The 22,677-nt window shown below is 32.0% G+C and overlaps 3 protein-coding genes across 7 annotated transcripts; 1 reads left to right on the forward strand and 2 right to left on the reverse strand.

Moving 5' to 3' along the window:
* Window positions 1–1,058: 1,058 nt before the first annotated feature.
* LOC108333409 (PRA1 family protein F2) lies at window positions 1,059–1,996 on the reverse strand. The gene has a single exon (XM_017568840.2). The coding sequence runs from the start codon at window positions 1,882–1,884 to the stop codon at window positions 1,315–1,317; it is 570 nt and encodes a 189-aa protein (XP_017424329.1). The 5' UTR covers window positions 1,885–1,996; the 3' UTR covers window positions 1,059–1,314.
* Window positions 1,997–10,300: 8,304 nt separating this feature from the next.
* LOC108333372 (phospholipase D alpha 4) lies at window positions 10,301–13,749 on the forward strand. Its single transcript, XM_017568798.2, has 4 exons — window positions 10,301–10,793; window positions 10,904–11,461; window positions 11,564–12,755; window positions 12,983–13,749. The coding sequence occupies exons 1-4, from the start codon at window positions 10,704–10,706 to the stop codon at window positions 13,417–13,419; spliced, it is 2,277 nt and encodes a 758-aa protein (XP_017424287.1). The 5' UTR covers window positions 10,301–10,703; the 3' UTR covers window positions 13,420–13,749.
* A 2,750-nt stretch (window positions 13,750–16,499) lies between these two features.
* On the reverse strand, window positions 16,500–22,311 carry LOC108333921 (protein FLX-like 3). 5 transcript variants are annotated; one of them, XR_008246169.1, is made up of 7 exons: window positions 22,164–22,311; window positions 21,413–21,961; window positions 21,147–21,301; window positions 20,746–20,822; window positions 20,410–20,658; window positions 17,174–17,427; window positions 16,500–16,693 (listed from the first exon to the last, which is right to left on the reverse strand). XR_008246169.1 is itself a non-coding variant. In XM_017569430.2 (5 exons), the coding sequence occupies exons 2-5, from the start codon at window positions 21,949–21,951 to the stop codon at window positions 20,575–20,577; spliced, it is 855 nt and encodes a 284-aa protein (XP_017424919.1). In that variant the 5' UTR covers window positions 21,952–21,961; window positions 22,164–22,311; the 3' UTR covers window positions 20,316–20,574. The 5 variants fall into 5 exon arrangements, 1 of the variants encoding a protein (XP_017424919.1); XR_008246168.1 differs by lacking the exon at window positions 16,500–16,693 and adding an exon at window positions 16,756–17,005; XR_008246170.1 differs by lacking the exon at window positions 17,174–17,427.
* Between the last annotated feature and the right edge of the window lie 366 nt (window positions 22,312–22,677).

Below are 22,677 nucleotides of genomic sequence, written 5' to 3' on the forward strand. Positions count from 1 at the left end.
CCGTCTATTTGATTTAATATAAGAGTAATTTTGCTGTATATTAAAATATGCTATAAATTATAAATTTTAGTTATATGTTTATTATGCAATGTACATAGGTCAAAAGATACATTTCTTGCAATTAATTGTAGATTAAATAAGCTGTTTTTAATTTTGAACAAAACTTCTAATCTTCTTTTGTAATTAACTCTTTCTAATATCAATAACATTTTGTCTTGTTTAATGGTTAGGATATAGTATGATACGATAAAATATAATGATATAAACAAACAAAAATGAAAATAATGGTTTTTTTAATAATAATAATAATATCGTCAATTAAAAGATATAAGTAATAATAATATTAATGCTAATCATAATAGAAATGATCACTAGTGATGCATAATTTGTAAACCAAAATAGTGAGAGCAGTATTAATAGCAATGGTGACACCTATAATAAAAGTGGTGATAACTATGTAAAAAAAAACGGTGATAACAAAAATAATGATAATGTTTGTAATAGTAAAAGAAAAGTAAATTATTCTATCCCATTACTTTTTTACACAATTTCTTTCAAAGAAAAATATAATACACTATAAATTAAATTATACAACAGAATAAGGAAAATCATATTGTATTCGCGTACCAAACAATGTAGGTATCCTATCTTATTACATATCATGATCATGATTTAAAAGACTCACATGGCACACGTGCTAACTCAAAAAGTTCAATCTATTTCGTTGAATATATAAAATGTTGAGTAAAAGATCGATTACAATATTAAGACTGAAGAAAGTATTAACAGAATCGCGCATTTAATATAAAGAAAGATTGAAAGACAAATTTAATCACCGATTATGCCCCAAAACTTTAGTTAATAAATTGTAAAACACAAAGAAAGTCTGAAATTATTGCCATTTGGTTACTGATTCCAACTTGTCAACTGGGTAACCCAAATGCACAAAAAAATAGCAACTTTATGATTGCTCCTCTTGCCGACATGTCAATTGCTATGTCTCAATTTCAAGTAACGAACTAACCTTCTTTCCACAGAAACAAGAATGAGATATCATATCACAGAAAAACAAAGGGATAAAATTTACATTAAACTAAATTAAACGTAAGCAATGAATTTCAGTTCATCCATAGCACTCAACATCTTTAGCTACACAAATTCCAAACTTCCCATTCAAAAAGGGCAACAAAAAATAAAGCATAAAACTGAAAGAGAAGGAAGAAGCTGAACGGAACCTAAAATTATTTACTGAATTGACGAAATAAAAAAATTCAGAGAAGAGAAAAACACGAAACGGAAGGAGAAGATTGGGGATCAAGAAAGAGGAGCACCGGGATGAGGAGCAGGAGGAACGAAGCGAGCAGTCGCCTCTTCTTCGTCGTAGAACAAATCATCGGTTCTTCTGAAGGCGGCGTGCGCCACCACCAAGACGACTCCGATGAGGAGCGCCAGTAGGATGTTGGAGACAGCGCCGGTAAGGAGGAGGAGGGCGATGGTCAGCACCGCCATGACGACGAGCACGACGCGGTCGCTGATCATCCGGCCGAAGACGACGAGCGGCTCGTCGCGGAGAAAGTAAAGGAAGAGCCACGCCGCCAGGAGCACCACGAACACGATCAGCGATATTGGATGCCAGAGGAGACTGAGGAAGAGCACGATGAGCACCACGATGGCGTAGTTCATCTGGAAGTAGCCGACGTTCTCCCGCACGCGCCTCACGGCGTCGGAGAAACCGGCCGGAAGGGCGAAGGACCGGAAGTTGAACATGATCTTCCATGGACGGCGCGTGGCGAGACCCTCCTTGACCCGCTGCTTGGCGCGTGAGATGAACTCGAGATTGGTGGAAGGTGAAGAGGAAGTTGGGATTGTGCCGTAGTTAGTCATCGTTGCCGAAACACTTCTTTCTTCCTTTCTTTCTTTCTTTCCTTCCTTCCTTGGTTTGTCACGAACAAAGATAAACAGTCTTACAAAACAATCATTAATAAAGACGCCAATAAAATATTTTTTATTTTTTATTATTATTACTATTATTCTTATAAATTAATGCATTATTTTAATTATAACGTGCCTGAGGGTTTGTCTTCCTTACTGGGGCACCTTCTCTCACACATGCAATTCAAAATTATACAAATTTCTTTCTTAGTTTCACTTTTCAATTGGATTTTTATTTCATTTTCAAATTTAATTATAGATATAAATCTAAAGTCAAATAATGACAATAATAAATAAGCTGAGTAATATAAATAAAGCCTATATTTTCTGCATTAGATTTCATGCACAAATTCTCTAAGAAACTCAAATTCTATTTAACTATTTATCACGGGAGGAATAGAAAGAAAAAACTTATATATTTTTTTTCTTACTTTGGTGTAAAACTATCACACTCACAATTAATTAAATGTTAAGTCTGATTTTAAGATAGTGATTATAAAACAACTATATTCTCACTATATGTTCGCACACAATAAATATTGAGTGTGTATATTTAAAAAACATAATTTAAATAAGTGATTAAAGAATTAATAATTAAATTTAATGACCCATTTTAAAATCACATGGTTTTAGTTTGGGATGAAGGACTAAAACTCTAATTTTTTTTTTTTAAATATAAAGATTAAAAGTAAGTCACATTTTCAGAATTGAACTAAAAAAAAGTATAAATATTTTCAAAGATAAAAGTTCGTTTAAGCCTAAATATATACTTTGTTTAAGTCTTGTAGTGACGTGTAAACAGGTGTTTGGGTCAAGTGAATATAAGTATTTGTGGTCTGATGTAAACAAGTGTTTGATCGACTGAATATAAGTATATAAAAAGTTTTATTATATTAATGTGTTTGAAAATATATATTTAATTTTGATACACTATTAATATATGTTTTTTTTTCTTTTTTTATCCATAAAAAAGTTAATAAGTTTGATTTCTCTAGTACTTTTTCTCATTATTTTCCCAAGTTTTTCACTCTAATTACCACATCTATTAATATCATATTTTACTCTGTAGTTGTTTTGTCTTACTAAGTATCTTTGTGATCTAAAAGTCTTTCATTTTCTTTTATATTTAAACTCAATATTGATTTGTTCGGTAGAGAAAATGTTTTTTTTTTCTTTTAACTAGTTTATCTATTAATTAAAGTTTGATTTTATTTGGCTATTTTTAGATATTTTTAGATATTGTGTACTCTTCATCATAGGAAGTTGATGACATTTTTATGAATGATTTTTCAAATAAGACAATATTATGTATTATTATAAATTTTGACATATTAGTTATATTCACACATTTTGTAAATTATTTTATTATGTGAAATTGTTATTTTAAGATTATTAGTTTGATGGAATATTTATGCATTTAACATGGAAAGATGATGTTTATTTTAGATAGAGTTAAGTTAAATGAGTAAATTTAGTTTTTGTTAAAGTGAAATATGTATTAAGTTAAATTATGTCATAACTTGAGTGTTCAAATATAATTAAATGTTATGTTATGTTTGGAAAGACCTTTTAAAAAGTTAAAAGAATAGGAACATGATATATAGTCATAAATGTGGATGTATTTAAGTATTATGAAAAATGTTGAAACTCTTTTTTATGATTTTAAAAGTGCTTTATATGTTACATGATATTTTAATTCTAATTTATTTTCATTCAAGCGAGACTTTCTCATTTAAATAAAAATGAAATTTAAAGAAAAGAGCCAAAATGAATAAAATGTTACACTATCGGTTCTACCCAATAATCGATATAATATCTTATTTTTCTATTATAATAACATATAAATATGTTTTATATCTATATTTTATATTTTTAAAAAGATTATTATATCCATTAAACACAAGAATTGATATAATATTTTCTTTGATATTTATGAACATGCCATATATGTTTAGTGTTAATTTTTAGTGCTAATTTCAATACCGATTTTAAAAATATAGACAATGAGTCCTAAAGTCATCAAAATTGTAAGAATCGAGTTTCTTTCGTTAGATGGGCAGAAAGAAACGGAGTTAAATCTCATATGATGTGGTCAAAGAATCTTCACTTTTTCTTCTCTCTCCTCTACTTTTTCCTGAAATGTCCTAGTTTTTTTCTCTCTTTCTATATCTTTATTAAATATTTTTTTTCTCTCTCTTTCGTCCTCAACCTCTACCTCCATAATAACCACTTCTACGGTGAGTTCCCTCCAAGTCTCACTCGCCTCGCTCATCTCACTCGCTTGGATCTCTCCTCCAACAACTTCACCGGTCAAATCCCTTTCTTCGTCAACAACTTAACCCACCTCACCGGCTTCTTCTTGGAACACAACGACCCGCAGGAAACATAGATCTTTGTGGCCCGCCGTTGAAGGCTTGCAACCCCTTCTTCTCGGCTCCAGCGCCGTCTCCCTCCTCCAATTCGACCCCGGCCATGACGCGTAAGAAGTCCAAGAATCTCTCCACGGGCGCCATTGTCGCAATCGTTGTCGGGTCTGTTCTCGTCGCGGTGTTGCTGCTGTTGCTGCTATGCCTCTGGCGCCGACGACGGCAGCTAGCGAAACTGCCAAAGCCTGTTACGGCGGCACGTTTCGTGCCGATGGAGGCGGGGACGTCGTCGTCGAAGGAGGATATCATCGAGGGTTTTGCGGAGGTTGAGAGGAACAAACTGGTGTTCTTTGTTTTATTTGAAGATTTCACTTTCAGAGTTTTATTTGAATTCTTCTCTTTGGGGGATTTTGTTTTTAATAAAAAAAAAAGGCGATGTCTAATTTTACACTATAAAATTCTTTTCAATTGAAGCCTCAGATTCGGCCGGAACCTGAATCAAGCTTGCCAACTGTAATGAATGGATCTTGTAGACCTTACAGTATTGCAGACACATCACCAAGATTGATCTCAAATCTCTTTTAATTGTTGAAACTTCTGAAGACCTCAAGGAATATAAAGATTGAGCATTGCACCCAGGCCATTGATCCTAAAAATGACCATTATGCTTCATCTTTTATTGGAAATTGTGAATCTCTTGTTTATAGGACGCTTTGTCTCAACCGCAGCCCTATCCAAATGCTGAGAAGTCTATCTCAATTAAACCTGAATGTTGATGATAAAACACCTGAACTTGTCAAATATGAAGAACCTGCTAATTTAGCTAGCCCTGAAAATATAAAAACTGAGAAAGTGTGTGTTGGGTGATTAACTTATTTGTTGGCAGTGGCATGGGGATGCTTTCTAAGTTGTAAGTTGATAATGGAAGTAGGTTTTGCAGGAAAAGTATTTAATAAAGATATAGAAAAGAGAAAAAAAAGCTGAGACATTGCAGGAAAATTAAAGGATAGAGAAAAAAAATGTAGATTCCTTTGCCACATATGTTGGGAGTTAACTCTGTTTCCTTCCATTGAACGGAAGAGACTCAATTCATGCAATTTTGAAAACTTTAGAATCTAATGTCTACACTTTTAAAAAGCATTTAAATAGGAACTAAGTAAGTATTTAAGTCTTTAATTTATTATATTATTTTTTCTATAATCAACATAATATTTTGTGGTTATATTCTTATTCTGCACTAATCATTAGGTATGTTATTTTTATTGAATTACTTTTAGCTTTAAAAACTTGATTGATTATTGGTGCATGACATTTTTGTGTATGAATTTTATTGAAGTAACGGTATTACAATTGTTGTTGAGTAACAATTTTCTAATTAAATTCTGAAGTTATATATATATATATGGGTTAAAGATAAAAATGTACTGGTTGGTAAAAATATTCTAATATTGGTTAAAGATATTTAAATAATTTTTAATTTATTTTTTATTTTAAATTAAAAATAAAAATTATTAAAATACTTTTGTGTTTAAAATATGTTTTTTTATGAATATGATATTTTTTAAACTAATATTTAGTATACTTTAAAATGTTACGTAAATTAACCAAATGTATATTTATGCATAAATTAAGTTATCCTTGTAAATATTTGGATTGTGATAGAATTGTGATATAGATGTTAACAAATATAATTACGACATGAAATAGTTGGACATGCATTATATATTTATATTTATATTGCTATTGCTATCTAATGAGACGTGTCTATACCTCTAGTTATTTGACTTTTATGATAAAAGAAATACTTTTTTCCACTCGACCTAATCCTATTCCGTGAATATTTAACTTACAATATATTTATGTTAATTTTTTATGTAGTAGAAGGGAAACAATGCTACCCATAAATTAAATATATTTCGATAGAGAGATATTAGGCAGAGGAATGATTGGTCAGTGTTGTTATTACACACTTTAATTTATATAATAATAAATACAGCTTCTATTTTAAGTCTAACAATTCACTAATTAAACAATTTCTTTTTTTAAACACTTGACAAAACAACTAACATTCATCTATTTCTACCATCTTTATCATTTTCCGATATTTCCTCTTTATTTCATTATTAATTCAAACAATATATTAAAATTTCTTACTTTACGAATGAACTGGGAATGAGCTTTACATATAATTTAATGTGTAACTTAAAGCATTGGACACCAAAAGAAGGGACATATGGCTTGTATGGATGAGAGACCAGACCACATTACATTGAGCCGAACCAGCGTTGTAGGGACGGCAAAGAACCAATCATCAAGCGCCACGTGTTCAAACGGTCCCCACGAGAAGAAGATTCCCAAACATAACTTTCCTTTTTCTTCCAGAAAAGGAAGAGAGTTCGTCAAACACAACCTTTTTTCTTCCTTTTTCTTTTCCTTCAATGATCAATTCTTCATAATTCATCAATGAATATGATCTATCATCTAACCTTTTTCCCTCCTTTGCTTTGCTGCCCAGATACCAACTCATAAAGCTTTTACCAGCTTCTTTGGTTCAAATTATTTATAAACTTAATTAGTTTGAAAAGGCTAAAATACAGTACAATTTAAAAAACTAAAATAATTGTATTAATCTCACATCATTAGATTAAAATAATTTGCTGTAAATAAACACGTATATCAATTTTATAAAATTGAATTAGACTTAAATTTATATTTTAACAATTAAGATATATATTTTAAATATGAAATTAAAAATCATATAACATTCTACTTTATATTTTAAATATGAAATTAAAAGTTAATAAATAATTTAATAATAATATGATAGCAAGTAAAATAATAAACTCAATTATTTTGTGTGAGTCGGATTACAATCAAAACAATATTATGACGGTTCATTTATCATACTAAAATATTAAATTAACAATAAATACAATCATATAACTCTCTACTTTATATTGTATTTATAAGTTTTGAGATGAACTTATAATTAATAAAAAGCTTAATTATGATCTAATACTCGATAAATACACTTTATCTGTAAACTTAATTATTAGTGATAAATGTTTAAATATTATGATCGTTTGATCATCTTTGAAGTCTAATCGAGTAATGGATAGGTTCAAACTCTAGTCCATTTCTGTCGTAAACTATTTGATTAATACTTAACCAAATACATCAATCAACAACAAATCTCAATATATTAAAATTTAATTATTATTTTAATACAATAATCACTAATAGAGTGATCATCCCTGCTAGTTCGACATATGTATTTAATGATATAATCAAGATATTCACTCCCTCAAAATCAATTCAGAATGCCGGCCATTTAGGCATAAATATAAAAAGTTTGAAATAAAATTCCTATCCATAATATTATATATATCTTTTTCATATACGATGAACGTGTAAATGGAGTGAATACATTATCTAATAAAATATTGACATAGTGGTTGAGGACAGAAAAAACTGCAGAATCGAGATGAATAGAGTATGATATATAGTATAATTTGGCAATTGGATCTTTGCATTATCGGTAACAACTAAAGACAGATGCCAAAATAGCTTCAAAATTTTGTTGTTGTATTTTATATACATATATTCTTTTCAAGAAATCATAAGCTATGTTTCTTGCACTCTTCTTCCACATAATCATTCATGGCCATTTAGAAGAGTTGGCACAAGTTCTTATGCTTGTGTGGCCATGGAAGCTTGCTTTATTTGTGAAACTAACTCCATAACGAAGCACATGATGAATATATGGTAGCACGATGAAGAAGAACCCTAACATAACTTTTCAGACTTGCCTCTTCAATGCTTAAAGAAACAGACTTTATGTTATTCAAACTTCAAGGTTTTTTCTTCTTTTTTTTTTTTCTGTATATTCATATAGCTATGTGCCTCTATCTATAGCTGGCTAACATTTTTAAGAAATAATCAATTTTTTTCTTTTTTTGTACAAGTAATATATATATTTTTTTTTAAGTTTATCGATCTTTCAAACTTTCACGTATGAAAAATCTTTTATTAAATGATTAAATTGGTTTTTGGATATTTATGTTTTAGTGTAAAAAAGTCGCAATATAAAATATGCAATAATCATACATATTACACGTAATATAAAATAAATAGGTGGCAAGAATTTGAATTATAAACAGCATAAAAAATTACAAAGAACTAAAGGACAAAAATTGTGTACATCTTTTATAATTAAAATGTTGAAACATGTGATTAACTATTCAATGACAAAGAAACAACGATGATGATTAATAGATAGATACTTCAACTTTGATGAGAATAAAACAATAACCACTTTTAATAGATTTCTTAGTAAATAACATCTGCATTTTGGTTTATGTGTACGTGTCAAAGAAGAACATAATATTTAAAATAAAATTAATATATAGGACGGGATCTTTTATAATAAAATTAGATTGTATGAAATTAAAGCAATGGATGACTGACTAGTACATAACGTTCATTGTTGAATCATTTAATAGTCAATTTTAAAAATGATTGATTTTTATAAATAAATACAATTATTAAACGTCGTTTAAAATTATAATTCGACGTAAAAGGATATAAAACGTCGAATGTACCAGCGTTAGACGTCAAAATTAGTGAATTCAATAGACGTCAAAATTAGTTAATTTACTACTTTATGTATGATTTTTGTTTGTTTTGACCGATTATTTTCGTGTTATTTGTTGAACTTGTTTCTTGTTATTTTTTGTTGAACTTGTTTGTTGTTATTGTCTGGGTGAATTTGTTTGTTGTTGTTTGATTGAATTTGTTTGTTGTTTGATTGAACTTGTTTGTCATTGTTGTTTGTTGTTGATACTATATTACACGTTCATAGTTTATGCTTTACAAAATATCAATAACTAAAATTTGTTATTTTTATGTTTTTCAGATCTCGTAGAGTTGTAAATAAGGATGACAGTTAATTTAAAAAAATAAAAAAAATTGATTGAAAAGTCCAAAATATTCAACGTTTGTTTTTGTACTAAAATATTCAACGTTTGTTTTTGTACTAGTGGCTATATAATAAAACATCTATAAAAGAATAACAAAATTACTAGTCTTGCAAAATAAAAAATATTTTTTTTTCTTGATGAGATTAGAATCTCATCCCATTAATTCCCTAAAGAAATAAATCTTAATTACCATTATATTATATTATTTAATAATAATTTTTTGAAATTACTAATGTTAAAGAAAGAACTTTAATTTCTTTAGTTCTCCTGGGAGTATTTTGTCCCTTTATATAAATTGCAAGAATTGTTTAATGACTATACAGTTTTATATAATAAATAGTGTTTTTTCAAAACAATAATATTGGAAATACTTAAACTTAGACTACGATGAATAATATTCGTACAAGTTATCATGTACATACAAGTTGGTCTAATTAAGTGGTATCCATGAATGTCCAAAAAACCGACGATGGAATGTGTTTAAGATTTATATATAATTTAGTTATCTTGATGATAATATTAAAAATCCCATTACGTAGTAAATTAGGATTATATAAATTTTGATGATTTGATATAGCTTGCTTTCTCTCATTTAGCCAAAAAAAAATTTAAAAAAGTTTGAGCAATTGATCTCATTTTGTCATTTCATGTTCATGTTAATTTAAACCTTTTTATGAATTATATAGATATTTTGGTATAAGAAAATTATAAAACATACTTTTAATATCTGAGAAAAAAAAGAAATTGATATAAAAAAAAACTCTTAAGGTAAGGCTCTTCAAGTGATTATATAAAAGTTTTTTGAGTTGTGCAGTCTATAAAATTGTATATGATAACAAAGGATAATGATATAGAGTTTTTGACAACATTTTTTTATTGAATTTAGAATATGTCATCACAATAATAAAAAATTAATAAACAAATAAAAAAATAACAAGACTACTGTATTAAAATCTATGTCAAAGATTTTACGGATGACAAAAGAATGTTTATTGTTTAACATGCGAAGTTGGATGAGAATGTTTGAAGCATTCCTCGTATGTGTAAGGAGAATATACGAAATACTGGACCAGTCTTAAGTGGTCTGAGTCTGGCGGCCGAAAATCTGTGATTTGAGTTTAAGAAACTTGAGCTTGAAGCAAAAACTTGTGTTTTTGGATAGAACAGACGTGACGGTTGGCTGTGACTATACGTTTAATTATGCATAATTCCACAAGTTTTCTCTAACTTGCAGCCCTTTAACAGTTCAATTGCATTCGAAGGTTCCCTTTGCTTCTTCCTCTGCAACACCAACCTCACAACCTCTATATATATGCATATATGAAATATGTCTTTGATAACAGTTTTAACTTTATCTTCATTCCCTCAAAAGTCAAAACCCCAGTTACTCATTTTCTATCATTAGTTCATATTGGTGCTTAAATCAATGGAGGAAATGTCTAAGTTCCTCATCCATGGAACAATTGAAGCTACCATCTTCAATGCCACACCTTACTCACCTTTTTTCCCCTTCAATGTAAGCTCTGCATAACTTTAATATTAATATGTTAATGTTAGCTGTCATGGGAATTCTGCACTGGTCTATAAACTCATAGCATGTGTTGATTTTCCGTTTTTTTTTTTCAGTGTGTACATAGAAAAGGAAAGCCTGCATATGTATCCATTAGGATAGGCAAACAGAAGGTGGCGAAAACGACACAAGAACGTGAACGTGTGTGGAACCAAACCTTTCAGATTCTGTGTGCTCATCCAGAAGATTCAACTATCACCATTACACTGAAGACATCATGCTTCGTTTTGGGAAAATTCCACATGCAGGCCAAGCGGTTGAAGGAAGAGAGTTTGATCAATGGATTGTTCCCTCTTCTCATGGAAAATGGAAAACCAAATCCACAACTGAAGTTAAGATTTATGTTGTGGTTCAAGCCAGCAGAAATGGAACCAAGTTGGAGAAAGATACTAAGCAATGGGGAGTTTCAAGGGCTTAGGGATGCTACTTTCCCACAAAGGTCCAACTGCGAGGTTAAACTCTATCATGATGCTCACCATTCATCTACCTTCCACCCTCCTTTTGACCTTTGTGGCGCTCCATTAAAGCTATGGGAAGATGTCTATAAAGCCATTGAGGGTGCAAAATATTTGATTTATATTGCAGGCTGGTCTTTCAATCCCAAGATGGTTCTGGTAAACATGATCTCATTTCAATTTCTTATTGTTCTGGTAAATGTATCTAGCTAATGGAGTATAAATTTAGTTTTGAGTAGCTATAGTGTGGTTCTTGTGCAGGTTAGAGATCCTCAAACAGAAATCCCTCATGCTAGGGAGATAAATCTGGGTGAGCTATTGAAGAAGAAGGCAGAGGAAGGAGTGGCTGTGAGGGTTATGATTTGGGATGACGAAACATCTTTGCCTTTGATTAAGAACAAAGGTGTGATGAACACTCATGACGAGGAAGCTTTTGCCTACTTCAAACACACTAAAGTAATATGCAGAAAGTGTCCCAGGTTACACCACAAGTTCCCCACACTCTTTGCTCACCATCAGAAGACCATAACTATGGACACCAGAACACCCTACTCTGTTCATGCCAGAGAAATTATGAGCTTTTTGGGTGGTTTAGATTTGTGTGGTGGCCGCTATGACACAGAAAAACACTCATTGTTTCAGACACTTGCTGAGGAATCCGATTACCATGACTTCTACCAGACAAACATTGCAAAAGCTAGCCTCAATAAAGGAGGACCAAGAGAGCCTTGGCATGATGCTCATGCTTGTGTTATTGGTGAGGCTGCATGGGATGTGTTAACCAATTTTGAGCAAAGATGGACAAAGCAGTGCGATCCTTCTCTTCTAGTTCCTGCCAACACTCTACAAAATCTCATTCCCACATACTCGAGCACTCCAACAGAAAGGAATTGGAAAGTCCAAGTATACAGGTCAATTGACCATGTATCTGCTAGCCAGTTGTTTAGAAGGCTAACTGTGGAGAGAAGCATCCATGAAGCTTATGTTGAAGCTATTAGGCGTGCTGATAGGTTTGTATTCATTGAAAACCAGTATTTTGTTGGAGGGTGTCACTTGTGGCAAGAAGATAGGCACAGTGGATGCAGCAATCTGATTCCTGTTGAGATTGCACTGAAGGTGGTTAGTAAGATCAAAGCAAGAGAGAGGTTTGCAGTGTACATAGTCATACCAATGTGGCCAGAAGGAGTGCCTGAAAGTGAACCAGTTCAAGATATACTTCACTGGACCAGAGAAACAATGACAATGATGTATTGGTTGATTGGAGAAGCAATAACAGAAAGTGGGGAGCCAGGGCATCCAAGAGACTACTTGAATTTCTTCTGCCTTGCAAACAGGGAAAAGAAGGAAAAGGAGGAGTTTCTTCCTCCACTTTCTCCCCATCCTGCAACACAATACTGGAATGCACAGAAGAACAGAAGGTTCCCGATTTATGTTCATTCAAAGGTGATGATAGGTATGATTGTAGCACTCTCCAATCAGCTTTTTTCCCACTACTTTGCCAGAAAAACAACTGTTATAATCATTTTATTTCAGTAATAACCAATAGAACAGTGCAGTGCAAGTGAATTTGTTCAAATAACTTATACTTTAATCAGAAAAATTGAATTGCACTACGTAGAATTGTGGCACAGACTGTGGTGTGGGTTATCTAACATTTTCTTTTGTTGCTTCTGGCACCAGTGGACGACATTTACATATTAATAGGATCAGCCAATGTGAACCAACGATCCATGGATGGACAAAGGGACACTGAGATTGCCATTGGGGCATACCAGTTTCAAGATGGAGTTGATCACCACGTAAACCGTGGTGATATTCATGCATACAGAATGTCACTGTGGTATGAGCACACGGGAAGTGCTGAGGAACTGTTCTTAGAGCCAGAAAGTTTGGCATGTGTGCAGAGAATGAGGTCAATAGGGGATCATATGTGGGAAATGTACAGCAGTGAAGAAATTGTAGACATGGAAGGTGTGCACCTTGTAAGGTACCCTGTGAAAATAACTCAAGAAGGGTATGTGGAGGACCCAGATGATGGCGGTGATCATTTTCCTGATACAAAATCTCCTGTGAGGGGGCAGAGATCAAAATTCTTAAACCCTGTCTTCACCACTTAAGTTAACCATACAACTGTCACACGGACACAGACTAGAGAGACCATTCTTTTGCTTATCTTTTTCACACTGAAATAAGTGTTCCTATTTATACATAGGAAGCTGAAAGCTGTTGACAATAAAAGTTGTAAGGAATGTTTAACTTCGCTATGTATCTAAATATTTTATGCACAGTTAACACTAAAATGTGTTGCACGAGACAGGGAATATAATAACCTTGTTCCAATAGCTGTCAGCATAAATGGACATTGGACTATATTTTCTATTTCGTGATTTCCAAATTTGTATGTAAGTCATCTTGAGACTTTTCTGCTGTAAGTATTAATAGAAGCAAGCAACAAACAATTACATCAACTCTGGAGTTTAGTTTTCATAACAATATTGACAAATCACTGGCATTTCTCAGTCGGCAAAACTAATTCATGTAAATAAGTGATTAGAGAAGAAGAAAGTGGAAGCTTTATACATGTCAAAAGAAGAAAGTGTGTCACCATAATTTAAGTTGTCTGTGAAAATGCTCACCCTTTAACCATTTTACTAATCAATAATTAGGACATCCTGCTTTACTTTGTAATGTGTAACCATTTTGGAGAAGTAGAATTTTTATTTCCAGATTGCTACCTGTCTAATGATATTAATCTACTTGCTGAATGAAGAAAATTAATTAAGCATCAGCAGTTGGTAAGAAGAGAAGGATGTTGTCCAAAATGTGGTCTGGCAAATGTGTTATCATATCAGCATCACTGTCACTGTCATTAGTATCTGTTTCCTTTTCTTCTCTCATATTTTCCGAAGGTTTTGATTAGGACCACTGTTTGGTAGCAATTAAGAAAATTAATTATCTCAAACTCAGAAAGTGATTAATAAAGAATTAGACTTTAAATCTAATTCAATTTTATAAATTAAGTATATAAGATAAGATTTATACTTATTTATATATTATAAATTAGTTTTACAACATGATGAAAGTGATAAATGGAAAAAGAGAAAGATGAAACAATAGAAAAAGGTAACATAGACTAGTTCCTCCGTTAATGATGATTATTTAACTTGTATAATAACTTTGCTATGCCATTTCAACACAGCAGTTTAGGATCTGCGTTGATTCAGGATTCTTTGTGAAACTGAAAACGGGTTCCTGCATTCAAGGGATAATTCTGTTGAATGAAGAAGCTGAAGTCAATTTCATGGTGTAGTGTTGTACTGTTTATCTAATTTAATAGTTTCTATTAGGTGATAACTTTTTTCATACCATTAACCCTAATGTTTATTTAAATAAGTTGTTTTTTTACTCCAAAAAGTTGTTGGTTTATCGCAATTATAATAATACGAACAAAATTAGTTTATAATAGACTGAATATGAAAAATTCATGTAAGAATAAAGAAAAAGTTAATTTTGTCTATTTAATCTTTTAACGAGATTTTGTATTTTGATCTGTTCTTTTTTTATTATAAAGCTAAATATGTTGAAAATATAATTTAATTAAACAGTAAACCAATCATATGAAATTGTATATGTTTGTTACTTATTAATTATTTTAAAATATATCATATTCCATTTCGAAAAAATAAGTTGTTTTTCAGTTCTTGATATCAAACCAAAACAATTAGATCCAAACAAAAAATAAATAAAGTAGTCAGTTTTAATTGATTAACCGTTTTATAAATCAATTTTCAATTATAATTGGATTCAATTTTAAGAACACATATATTGTTACATAGGATTTTTGCATGGCATTTGCTGATAAAAAATGGTATCAAATTTCAGTATTAGTGGTTTCAAATCTTATCATTCTTAATTATCTACCATGTTGCCAATTTACTTAAAACATGAAGTCTCCACACAGTAATAATTGAAAAGAGAGATTTTTCCTCATCATTGATGTATTATATTCATTTCAAAATTTCATGAGCTACACTATGAATCAAAGGGTCGTGTAAGTTAGATCTTGCACCAAAAATAATAAAATAAATGTTAAAAACATATTTTTCTAACACGTTTCTTTTATAAATATACTATCTATTAACATTTACTATATTGACAAATCATACTAATAGCTGAAATTTATCAAAAATTATAATTTTTTTTAAAACTTTCAAATATTTAATGATGTACCTTTTTCTAATGTACAATTTACAACATCTTTTAACTTATATAGAATATATGTTAGAAATAATTTGTTAAAGTGGGTTGCTAATAATTTTAAAGGCGAAAAGCAATAATATCCTTGAAACATAACTATATCAAAAGATCAAAATCTTACTTTAACATTATTTTAAAGTTAAAATCTTACTATTTAAGAAGATTCTAACTAGATCTCACTGTTAGATATCTATGAAGGATTTTTTTTATCAAGGTATTTTTTTTTATTGAGGTTTTTTGTAAACAATGTAGTGAGACTGAATTTTTAACAGTTAGAATTAAAATAAAAATCTCCCCATAACTCATTTATTTAGGATCTGACTTCAAGCTTTTTTCTTAGAAGTGACTGTAAGTCGCTTTATAAAAACTTTAGTTCATTAAGTGATTCATTTTTAGTTGAATATGTATTAAATTCATATTTTTAACATCGTAAGATATATAATATAACGAACTGTATAAAATTTTTAGAAAATGATGTAAACATATAATCAACATAAAAGATTACCTTATTTGTGTTTTATAAGATAAAAATTATAATAGATGTTAATTTAGACTTGAATAGTATATCTAAGCACTTTAATTTGATATAGTTTTTTGAAAATATCTTAGGTATCAACTACTGAGGTTTATCGAAGATCTATCATTATATTTGTACACCTGGCACTTCTAAAAATGCTATAATAAGAAATATTTTTCTTATTTCTTTTCAAAATCATGTTCATTCGAAATCGAATGTTTCAAAATCGTTTTTTTAAAAAAAAAAATAAATATTACGAGAAACGAGTGAATAAAACGTAACAAACAAAGCCTGAAATAAATAAACAATTACAGATACGTTTATTCCAAGTATGATGCTGTCTCGATTACCCAATTTCATTTTATCGTAAACAACTTAAATGCTAAATGACATGTTGATCCTTCAAAATATCAAAACCATATCTGATTTTAAAAAAAAGTTATTAGAACCCTGTTCATTAAGTTCTCCATTTAAATATGCAGTAGAATATGAGCGAAATATGGTTTGTGCAAAAAAAAAACTGCTCCAATTAAGATTCGCTATTGCAAATCGGAGACGGTCCAATGTTGGTGCATCTGTGCATGTAAAATTCAACGAGAATACCAAATATTCTTCAGCTGAAAAGGGGTGAGAAAACAATATATGAAATTAATGAATTAGTTGCACAAATACACAATAATAGAAAGAAAGCAATTTAGCCACCACTTTTATAAACCTTAAAATAATAAAACCCTAATAAGTAACGGCTACCTAGTTCAATGACAACCAAACCGCAATCGCACGATCACAAGCAAGTGCATTACAATCAACCATAAATAGCCTCTCAACCTCTGTTGACTAGCTTTGATCAGAAGATGAGAACCTAAGGCTTTGATCAATGATGATCCCGGGTCGTCCGCAATGTGTAGTAGGTTCGCATTGAAACTATTCTACACATCGCAACATGAATGTCTTTTAATGCAAAATCATGAGAACATAAAAAAAAAGTGTGTAAAAGAGGCATCCCTAAAACATAGTAAGCATCGTCTTAAGCATGGACTCATGATCCATCTAGCAAACTAACATTTGTAAATTTGACCGAAACCATCCATGCTTACCACCAATGCTTTCATTTCCAATCTCATAATACGATGATCCAACCCAACAAAGTCGTGTTAGTACCATTATCTCAATCCATCACGACCAGGAAAAATACACCCATCCACCAGTGATAAATGGTTCTTTGTTCCAGATAAAACTTCAACAGATTTCGCATTTTGAAATAACAAAGAACCTAATGGTGTTCTTCGAAACAAATATGCATGGGGCTGTCTCAACTTCTCCGTCCCAAACAAGATTCCCAGCTTTTCATCTGCAACCACATAAATAAAAGATTAGGATGAAATAAATGACAAGAAACTTAAATATGCATACAAAGTTCAGTAGCAGTAGGTGAAAATATACGAGAAGTATAACAAAACACAAGTGAAAGAACCCAGCTATGTTATATAGAAATAGCAGTATCAGAACAACAAAAAGTAATCATTATGTATGATAATCGAACAAATCTCAAGAGAATTTAGTCACAAGACTGCTAGCATCCTTTGCTCTGAGAAAATGTAACAGAAACCTCCAAAGATTCCCGAGGCCAATTACTGAAGCACTACCTATAATGAAATGAATGCAGCTATTTATTTATCTAGGTGGAAGTTGATTAATCCTATCTACTTATCTCACTAAGGAAGCTGACAGTTCATCTTGTCTCCTTCAGTCAAGCTTATTCCAGAGACTGCAAATTCCAAATCGTAATATCGTGTTCAAGTCAGCAATAATAACTAAAATATAACCTAAAATAAACTAGTTGAACCTTATTGCCCTTTAACTAAGTAGTCTTGAAAATTCCAAATTCTGCTACATACATATGTGAATCTCTAACAGAGAAAAGTAGCAATGGCAACCAGTATGCCCAACCAGCCACTGGAAATAAATGCAATCTATAAGCTGCAAACTCTGAACTTTAGCAATAATGTGCCCCAACTTAACTGGGTGGTCTGGATATCCAAAAGGAGTTAACAATATTGAATGTTCCTTTTTGCTTGTATTAGCAGTCTAAGAAAAATCAAGATCTATAGGAGCATTACATATAGAAAATTTTCCACCGTGCAACTTCAGACTGCTCCAGGCATGCAGCTAAGTTCTTAACACTTTAAATAGGATACATTGGCAGCTAGCATTGCATTAAATCATTACACTAATATAGAATTAAGTTTTAAATTCTTGATCATTAATATTCAAACTTCTGGCTAGATGGCATCACTACAAACAAAATCTGAAATGATCTGACCCTACTATGCTCTAATTCAGGTGTGCAACAATTAAGTTTCATATTAAGCAGCATACTAAAGCTTACATGATTGTAAGCAGCAGGGTAACAAATAGCATGTTCTAGATTTGTTACATCATTTAGACCGATAAAGAGAAGCAGAATACTTGCCTATGAGCTTTCTGATCAACAGCTGGCCTTCACACATACTGCAGGCTCGAAGCCTTTTCTTCTGATATTCCATGGTGAATACGAGAAGCTTTCATATTGTGGGGGACCTTGACCAAAGAGATTTCAGCACCTCAACTTGGTATAAAGAACAAGAAACTTTGTGATGGTATGAGATAGCAATTTCTTTCTCTTTCAAAATTTCAATATTTAAGATCGGATAAATTGGATACCATCCTTCTTAAATCCTAAACCTAGACAAATTTGTAAACTAACTATTAGCATCTCTCTTACCTTCATCAACCAATTTCTTGTCCACTTCAAATAAATAGTTTGCAAGAACAATACAAACACTATAGCACTACTCTCTTGCTGAGCAAATGTGACACCACCATGAACTCAGATTCTCATGTACAATAATACCTTGTAATCGATATCAACTTCCATATAGTATTTGCAACTTAAAACACCCAGGGTCTAACTGAACAATTCACAACAAAAGTCATATCCTACCAATAAGTCTCAGACATTCCCAATTCTGGATAAAGGAGAAGGGTTGTGGTAAACCCTCGACAGTCAAGGTAAAACTTGTCAAATTCCAAAAGGTCTAAGCGAACAATTCAGGTTTTCTAAAGACTAAACAGAATTACAACATATTTCTATATATGTATCTCCATCCACATCTGTTGTATTAGTAGTTTTCCTCAAATCAACAAACATAACCGAATGCCAAATTATCTGAAGAGGAAAACACATGTTCCTGCAATACTGTTACAGCCTTACAATGCAAATGTCTCATCATTCATCATTAATACCATCTATGACAAAACCAACACATTTCACCAGTTCCCCTCCATGCCAGCAAAAAGTAGTAGTTATGATCAGAAACTTGGCAAAGAAAGAAAATCAGGAATTAAAAATGCTTCAATACTCCGAAACATAATATTATGTGCAGGTGCATAAATCGCCTCCAAATGTGAGCACAACCCCCTTCAACACAAGCAACTTTTCCAGGAAAAGAAACAAAATAAAGTTCACCGAGCTTGCAACTTCATCTCCAAGAAAAAGGCATCCTATATACACCTCAGTTATTTGCAACACAAGCAATTCCCAGATGTATATCCCAATAATATGAGGATACCAAATTACCAGTTGCTAGCAGTACACTTTTTACAGCTAAATGTAATCCACCTTGCCACCACCATCTCCGGCACCTCAGGAAGGTTCATCCAATCTTACAAATAGTTACAAACTTTTAGATCTATCGCTTAATCCTAACAAAAGCGTACTATAATCACAGAATAAGAGCAAGTTCTCATCTTTTGAACTTGAGTAAACCAAAAAGTATAGCCTAACATAATTTATTCTCCAATTTCCTCTGCATTCAATCAGTGTCCTCTGCCAAAGTAACAGGACTAATTCCAAAATCACAAATCCATAATCCTTGACATGAGATGCACACAGCGACAGCATTCATTCAAAACATTGCCCAGATTTCAACAAGGAGCACAAGGTAAACAATTGAAAGCAGAAATAAAATAATGAAAGAGTCTTCTAATAATTCTAGCTTGACAAACCCCTCATTTTTAACTTCAGCCCACATTATCCATCACAAGAGATATAGAAAATCTCAACCTTACACTGCTTCATTCCAGCTCATGGTCAACACAAAAATATATTTTTACCCAGAATAAGAAATGAGAAATACTATTAACAATAGCAACCAAAAACATAATTGAAACAAGAAATATGTATCAATGGAAAATAGATAAAGGGAAGAAATCCGTCATATTGAATTTTAAACATAGAGATACTGCAGTAATGTTTTTTTCTAAGAAAAAGAAAACCAACACTAAAACCTACACATGCCAGTTTAGGATTAAATATATCCAGAGTTCCAGATAAAATGACCATTGGTGTTGCATGCATACACAGTAGGACATCAAACTCAATCTCCGCCATCCAGCTAACAGAAAAGGCAAATCGATGGCAAGCCTTTCTTCATCATCAACAGTAATTACTTGAATTTCAACGTCGATTCATGCGAGGCTTCTCATGTCCCTTTCTTGTAGCAGCACTCGCCCCATACAGAGGACCTTTCTCTGCAGAACCCTAGACATCATCACATGAAAAGTGAACACCATACCCATCTGCAAATTAAAGAGTGCTTAATCTAAAATCATTAAGGAAAGCACATACCAAGTGAACGCCATATCCATCTGCATACGGAGCTGGAAAACCCTCTGGGCTACCAAATTTTGTTCCATATTGCCCACCTTCAGAAATGAAGCAAACATGAAAAATAATATGAAAAAAAGAACGACGATAATATATGTGCAAACTGGAACTATGTGATTCAGGCTAGCTTTTAAATGATTAATGAAATCAGCTTTCAGCCATGATGCATAGACACTTCAAGATTGGTGGTCTATCACATTTATCAATCCTAGATAGCAACATGCAGTGGCCAACCCCAATAATGTTATAGTGGGCAATAGCATGGCTGGATGGACACTACTCTGATGTGTGTCTGTTATATATTTTACAATATATACATGTAAATGATTAAAAAAATTATAAATATTTTTGAAATGTCATACCTGACATACCAGCACCCCAATGTCTTCCATCAGAACTAGCAAGCTCAGCACGTAATTTCTCAACTTCCCGGGCCATGGAAACCAAATTTTTTTCCATGGACTGCCTCTGTTCCATGAACTCTATGTTTGCCTTCTTTTCATAATCCACCATGGTTCTGTGAAACAAAAAATGAAACAATTATTAGTTTAAGCAACATATGTGGAGATACCTATCTAAGAGCTTGACAATAGAGAATGAAAACCCTGGCAGCAACTGAAGCACACACCTGGCACGCACTAGCTCTTGGTGAAGGCCATCCATCTCAGCTCTCATCATAGGAATCTGTTGATTATCTGCTTGTAACCTTGCAACATCTTGTGTGAGTGTCTGAACCTTCCCTGTCAGCTCTTGTTTCAGATTATTAAGTTTCTGAACTTCAGCCCGCAGTTGCATGACTTCATTCTTCAGGGGCTCATTTGCCCTAAGGTCAGCCTCCATTTTCATGCCTTTCTCAACAAGCTCCCTCGAGTGCGCCTCGTGCTCAGCGCGAATGTCACCGATTGCGAGATTCATGCGATGAAGCTCCTCCTTCGCGGCCGCAAGGTCTCGCTGCAACGCCATGCGGTCATCAATCAACCTCCTGTTGTCTGCCACCAACCTCCGCATCTCAGCATGCTGAAACTCAAGTTCCTCTTCCAGCACAGCCGGATGAGGCGGAATAGGCGGGGGCCGCGGCATCGGAGGCCCGCGAGCATAAGGTCCATCCGGCGGATACCCCCTTCTGCCATTCAAGGGTTCTCTGTGAACACGGTGCCTTGATGCCATGTCAAAAGACCTAAAACGATAGACGAAGATAAAATTGCAATTACACTCACAAATTAAACTGCAAACATTTTTATATTCTGAGAATCAAAACGAATATTACAATTACGAGGAAAAGGCGAAAGAAAAGAACAGTTAAAGAAATTATACGAAAAAGAACGAAAAATTCAATCGATGCATAGAGTGAATTGATGATTGAGAGAAAGAAGAAAAACCTTGTGAAAAGAAAAGAGGGGAAAGGGTCTTCTGCGATGGAACAAAGAACGCCAATACCAAAACCCAACAAAGCAACCACACTCCAACAAATAAAGAGGATCGATCAATTTGGCTCTTACGGCGTCGTTAAATCACCAATATTTATATTCCTTTTTCTATATAAATAAATAAATAAGTAAATAGCATTTGTTATGTTTCATCTATTTTTATTTCCTCTTCTCTAGTCTCTAACTTTTCTTATATTTATTTCCAAATTATTTGTTAATTTTTTTAATATCTTCAATATAAACCAAATAATCATTATTATTATTTATTAATGAAAACACGTGCCTTTATGATAAAAAATATTAATTTAAAGTAAATATAAATAATTATTATAATAAAAATAATTTTTTTTAAAATAGCTATTTTAATTTTAAAAAATGTTAAGTTAAAAAAATTATCATATACAAAATTGTTTAATTTTAAAAATATAATTTAAAAAATAAAACCGATTATATAATTATTTTAATT

This window comes from Vigna angularis, chromosome 11 (genome assembly GCF_016808095.1).
Source record: "Vigna angularis cultivar LongXiaoDou No.4 chromosome 11, ASM1680809v1, whole genome shotgun sequence".
In the NCBI taxonomy this organism is placed as follows: Eukaryota; Viridiplantae; Streptophyta; class Magnoliopsida; order Fabales; family Fabaceae; genus Vigna; species Vigna angularis.

Coding starts and splice junctions, on each gene's coding strand:
- LOC108333372 (XM_017568798.2), top strand. CDS start 10,704: ATGGAGGAAATGTCTAAGTTCCTCATCCATGGAACAATTGAAGCTACC. Junction 10,794..10,903: donor CACCTTTTTTCCCCTTCAAT/GTAAGCTCTGCA, acceptor TTTTTTTTTCAG/TGTGTACATAGAAAAGGAAA. Junction 11,462..11,563: donor TCAATCCCAAGATGGTTCTG/GTAAACATGATC, acceptor GTTCTTGTGCAG/GTTAGAGATCCTCAAACAGA.
- LOC108333921 (XM_017569430.2), bottom strand. CDS start 21,951: ATGGCATCAAGGCACCGTGTTCACAGAGAACCCTTGAATGGCAGAAGG. Junction 21,302..21,412: donor CAAGAGCTAGTGCGTGCCAG/GTGTGTGCTTCA, acceptor TTTGTTTCACAG/AACCATGGTGGATTATGAAA. Junction 20,823..21,146: donor TTGGGGTGCTGGTATGTCAG/GTATGACATTTC, acceptor TCATTTCTGAAG/GTGGGCAATATGGAACAAAA.
- LOC108333409 (XM_017568840.2), bottom strand. CDS start 1,884: ATGACTAACTACGGCACAATCCCAACTTCCTCTTCACCTTCCACCAAT.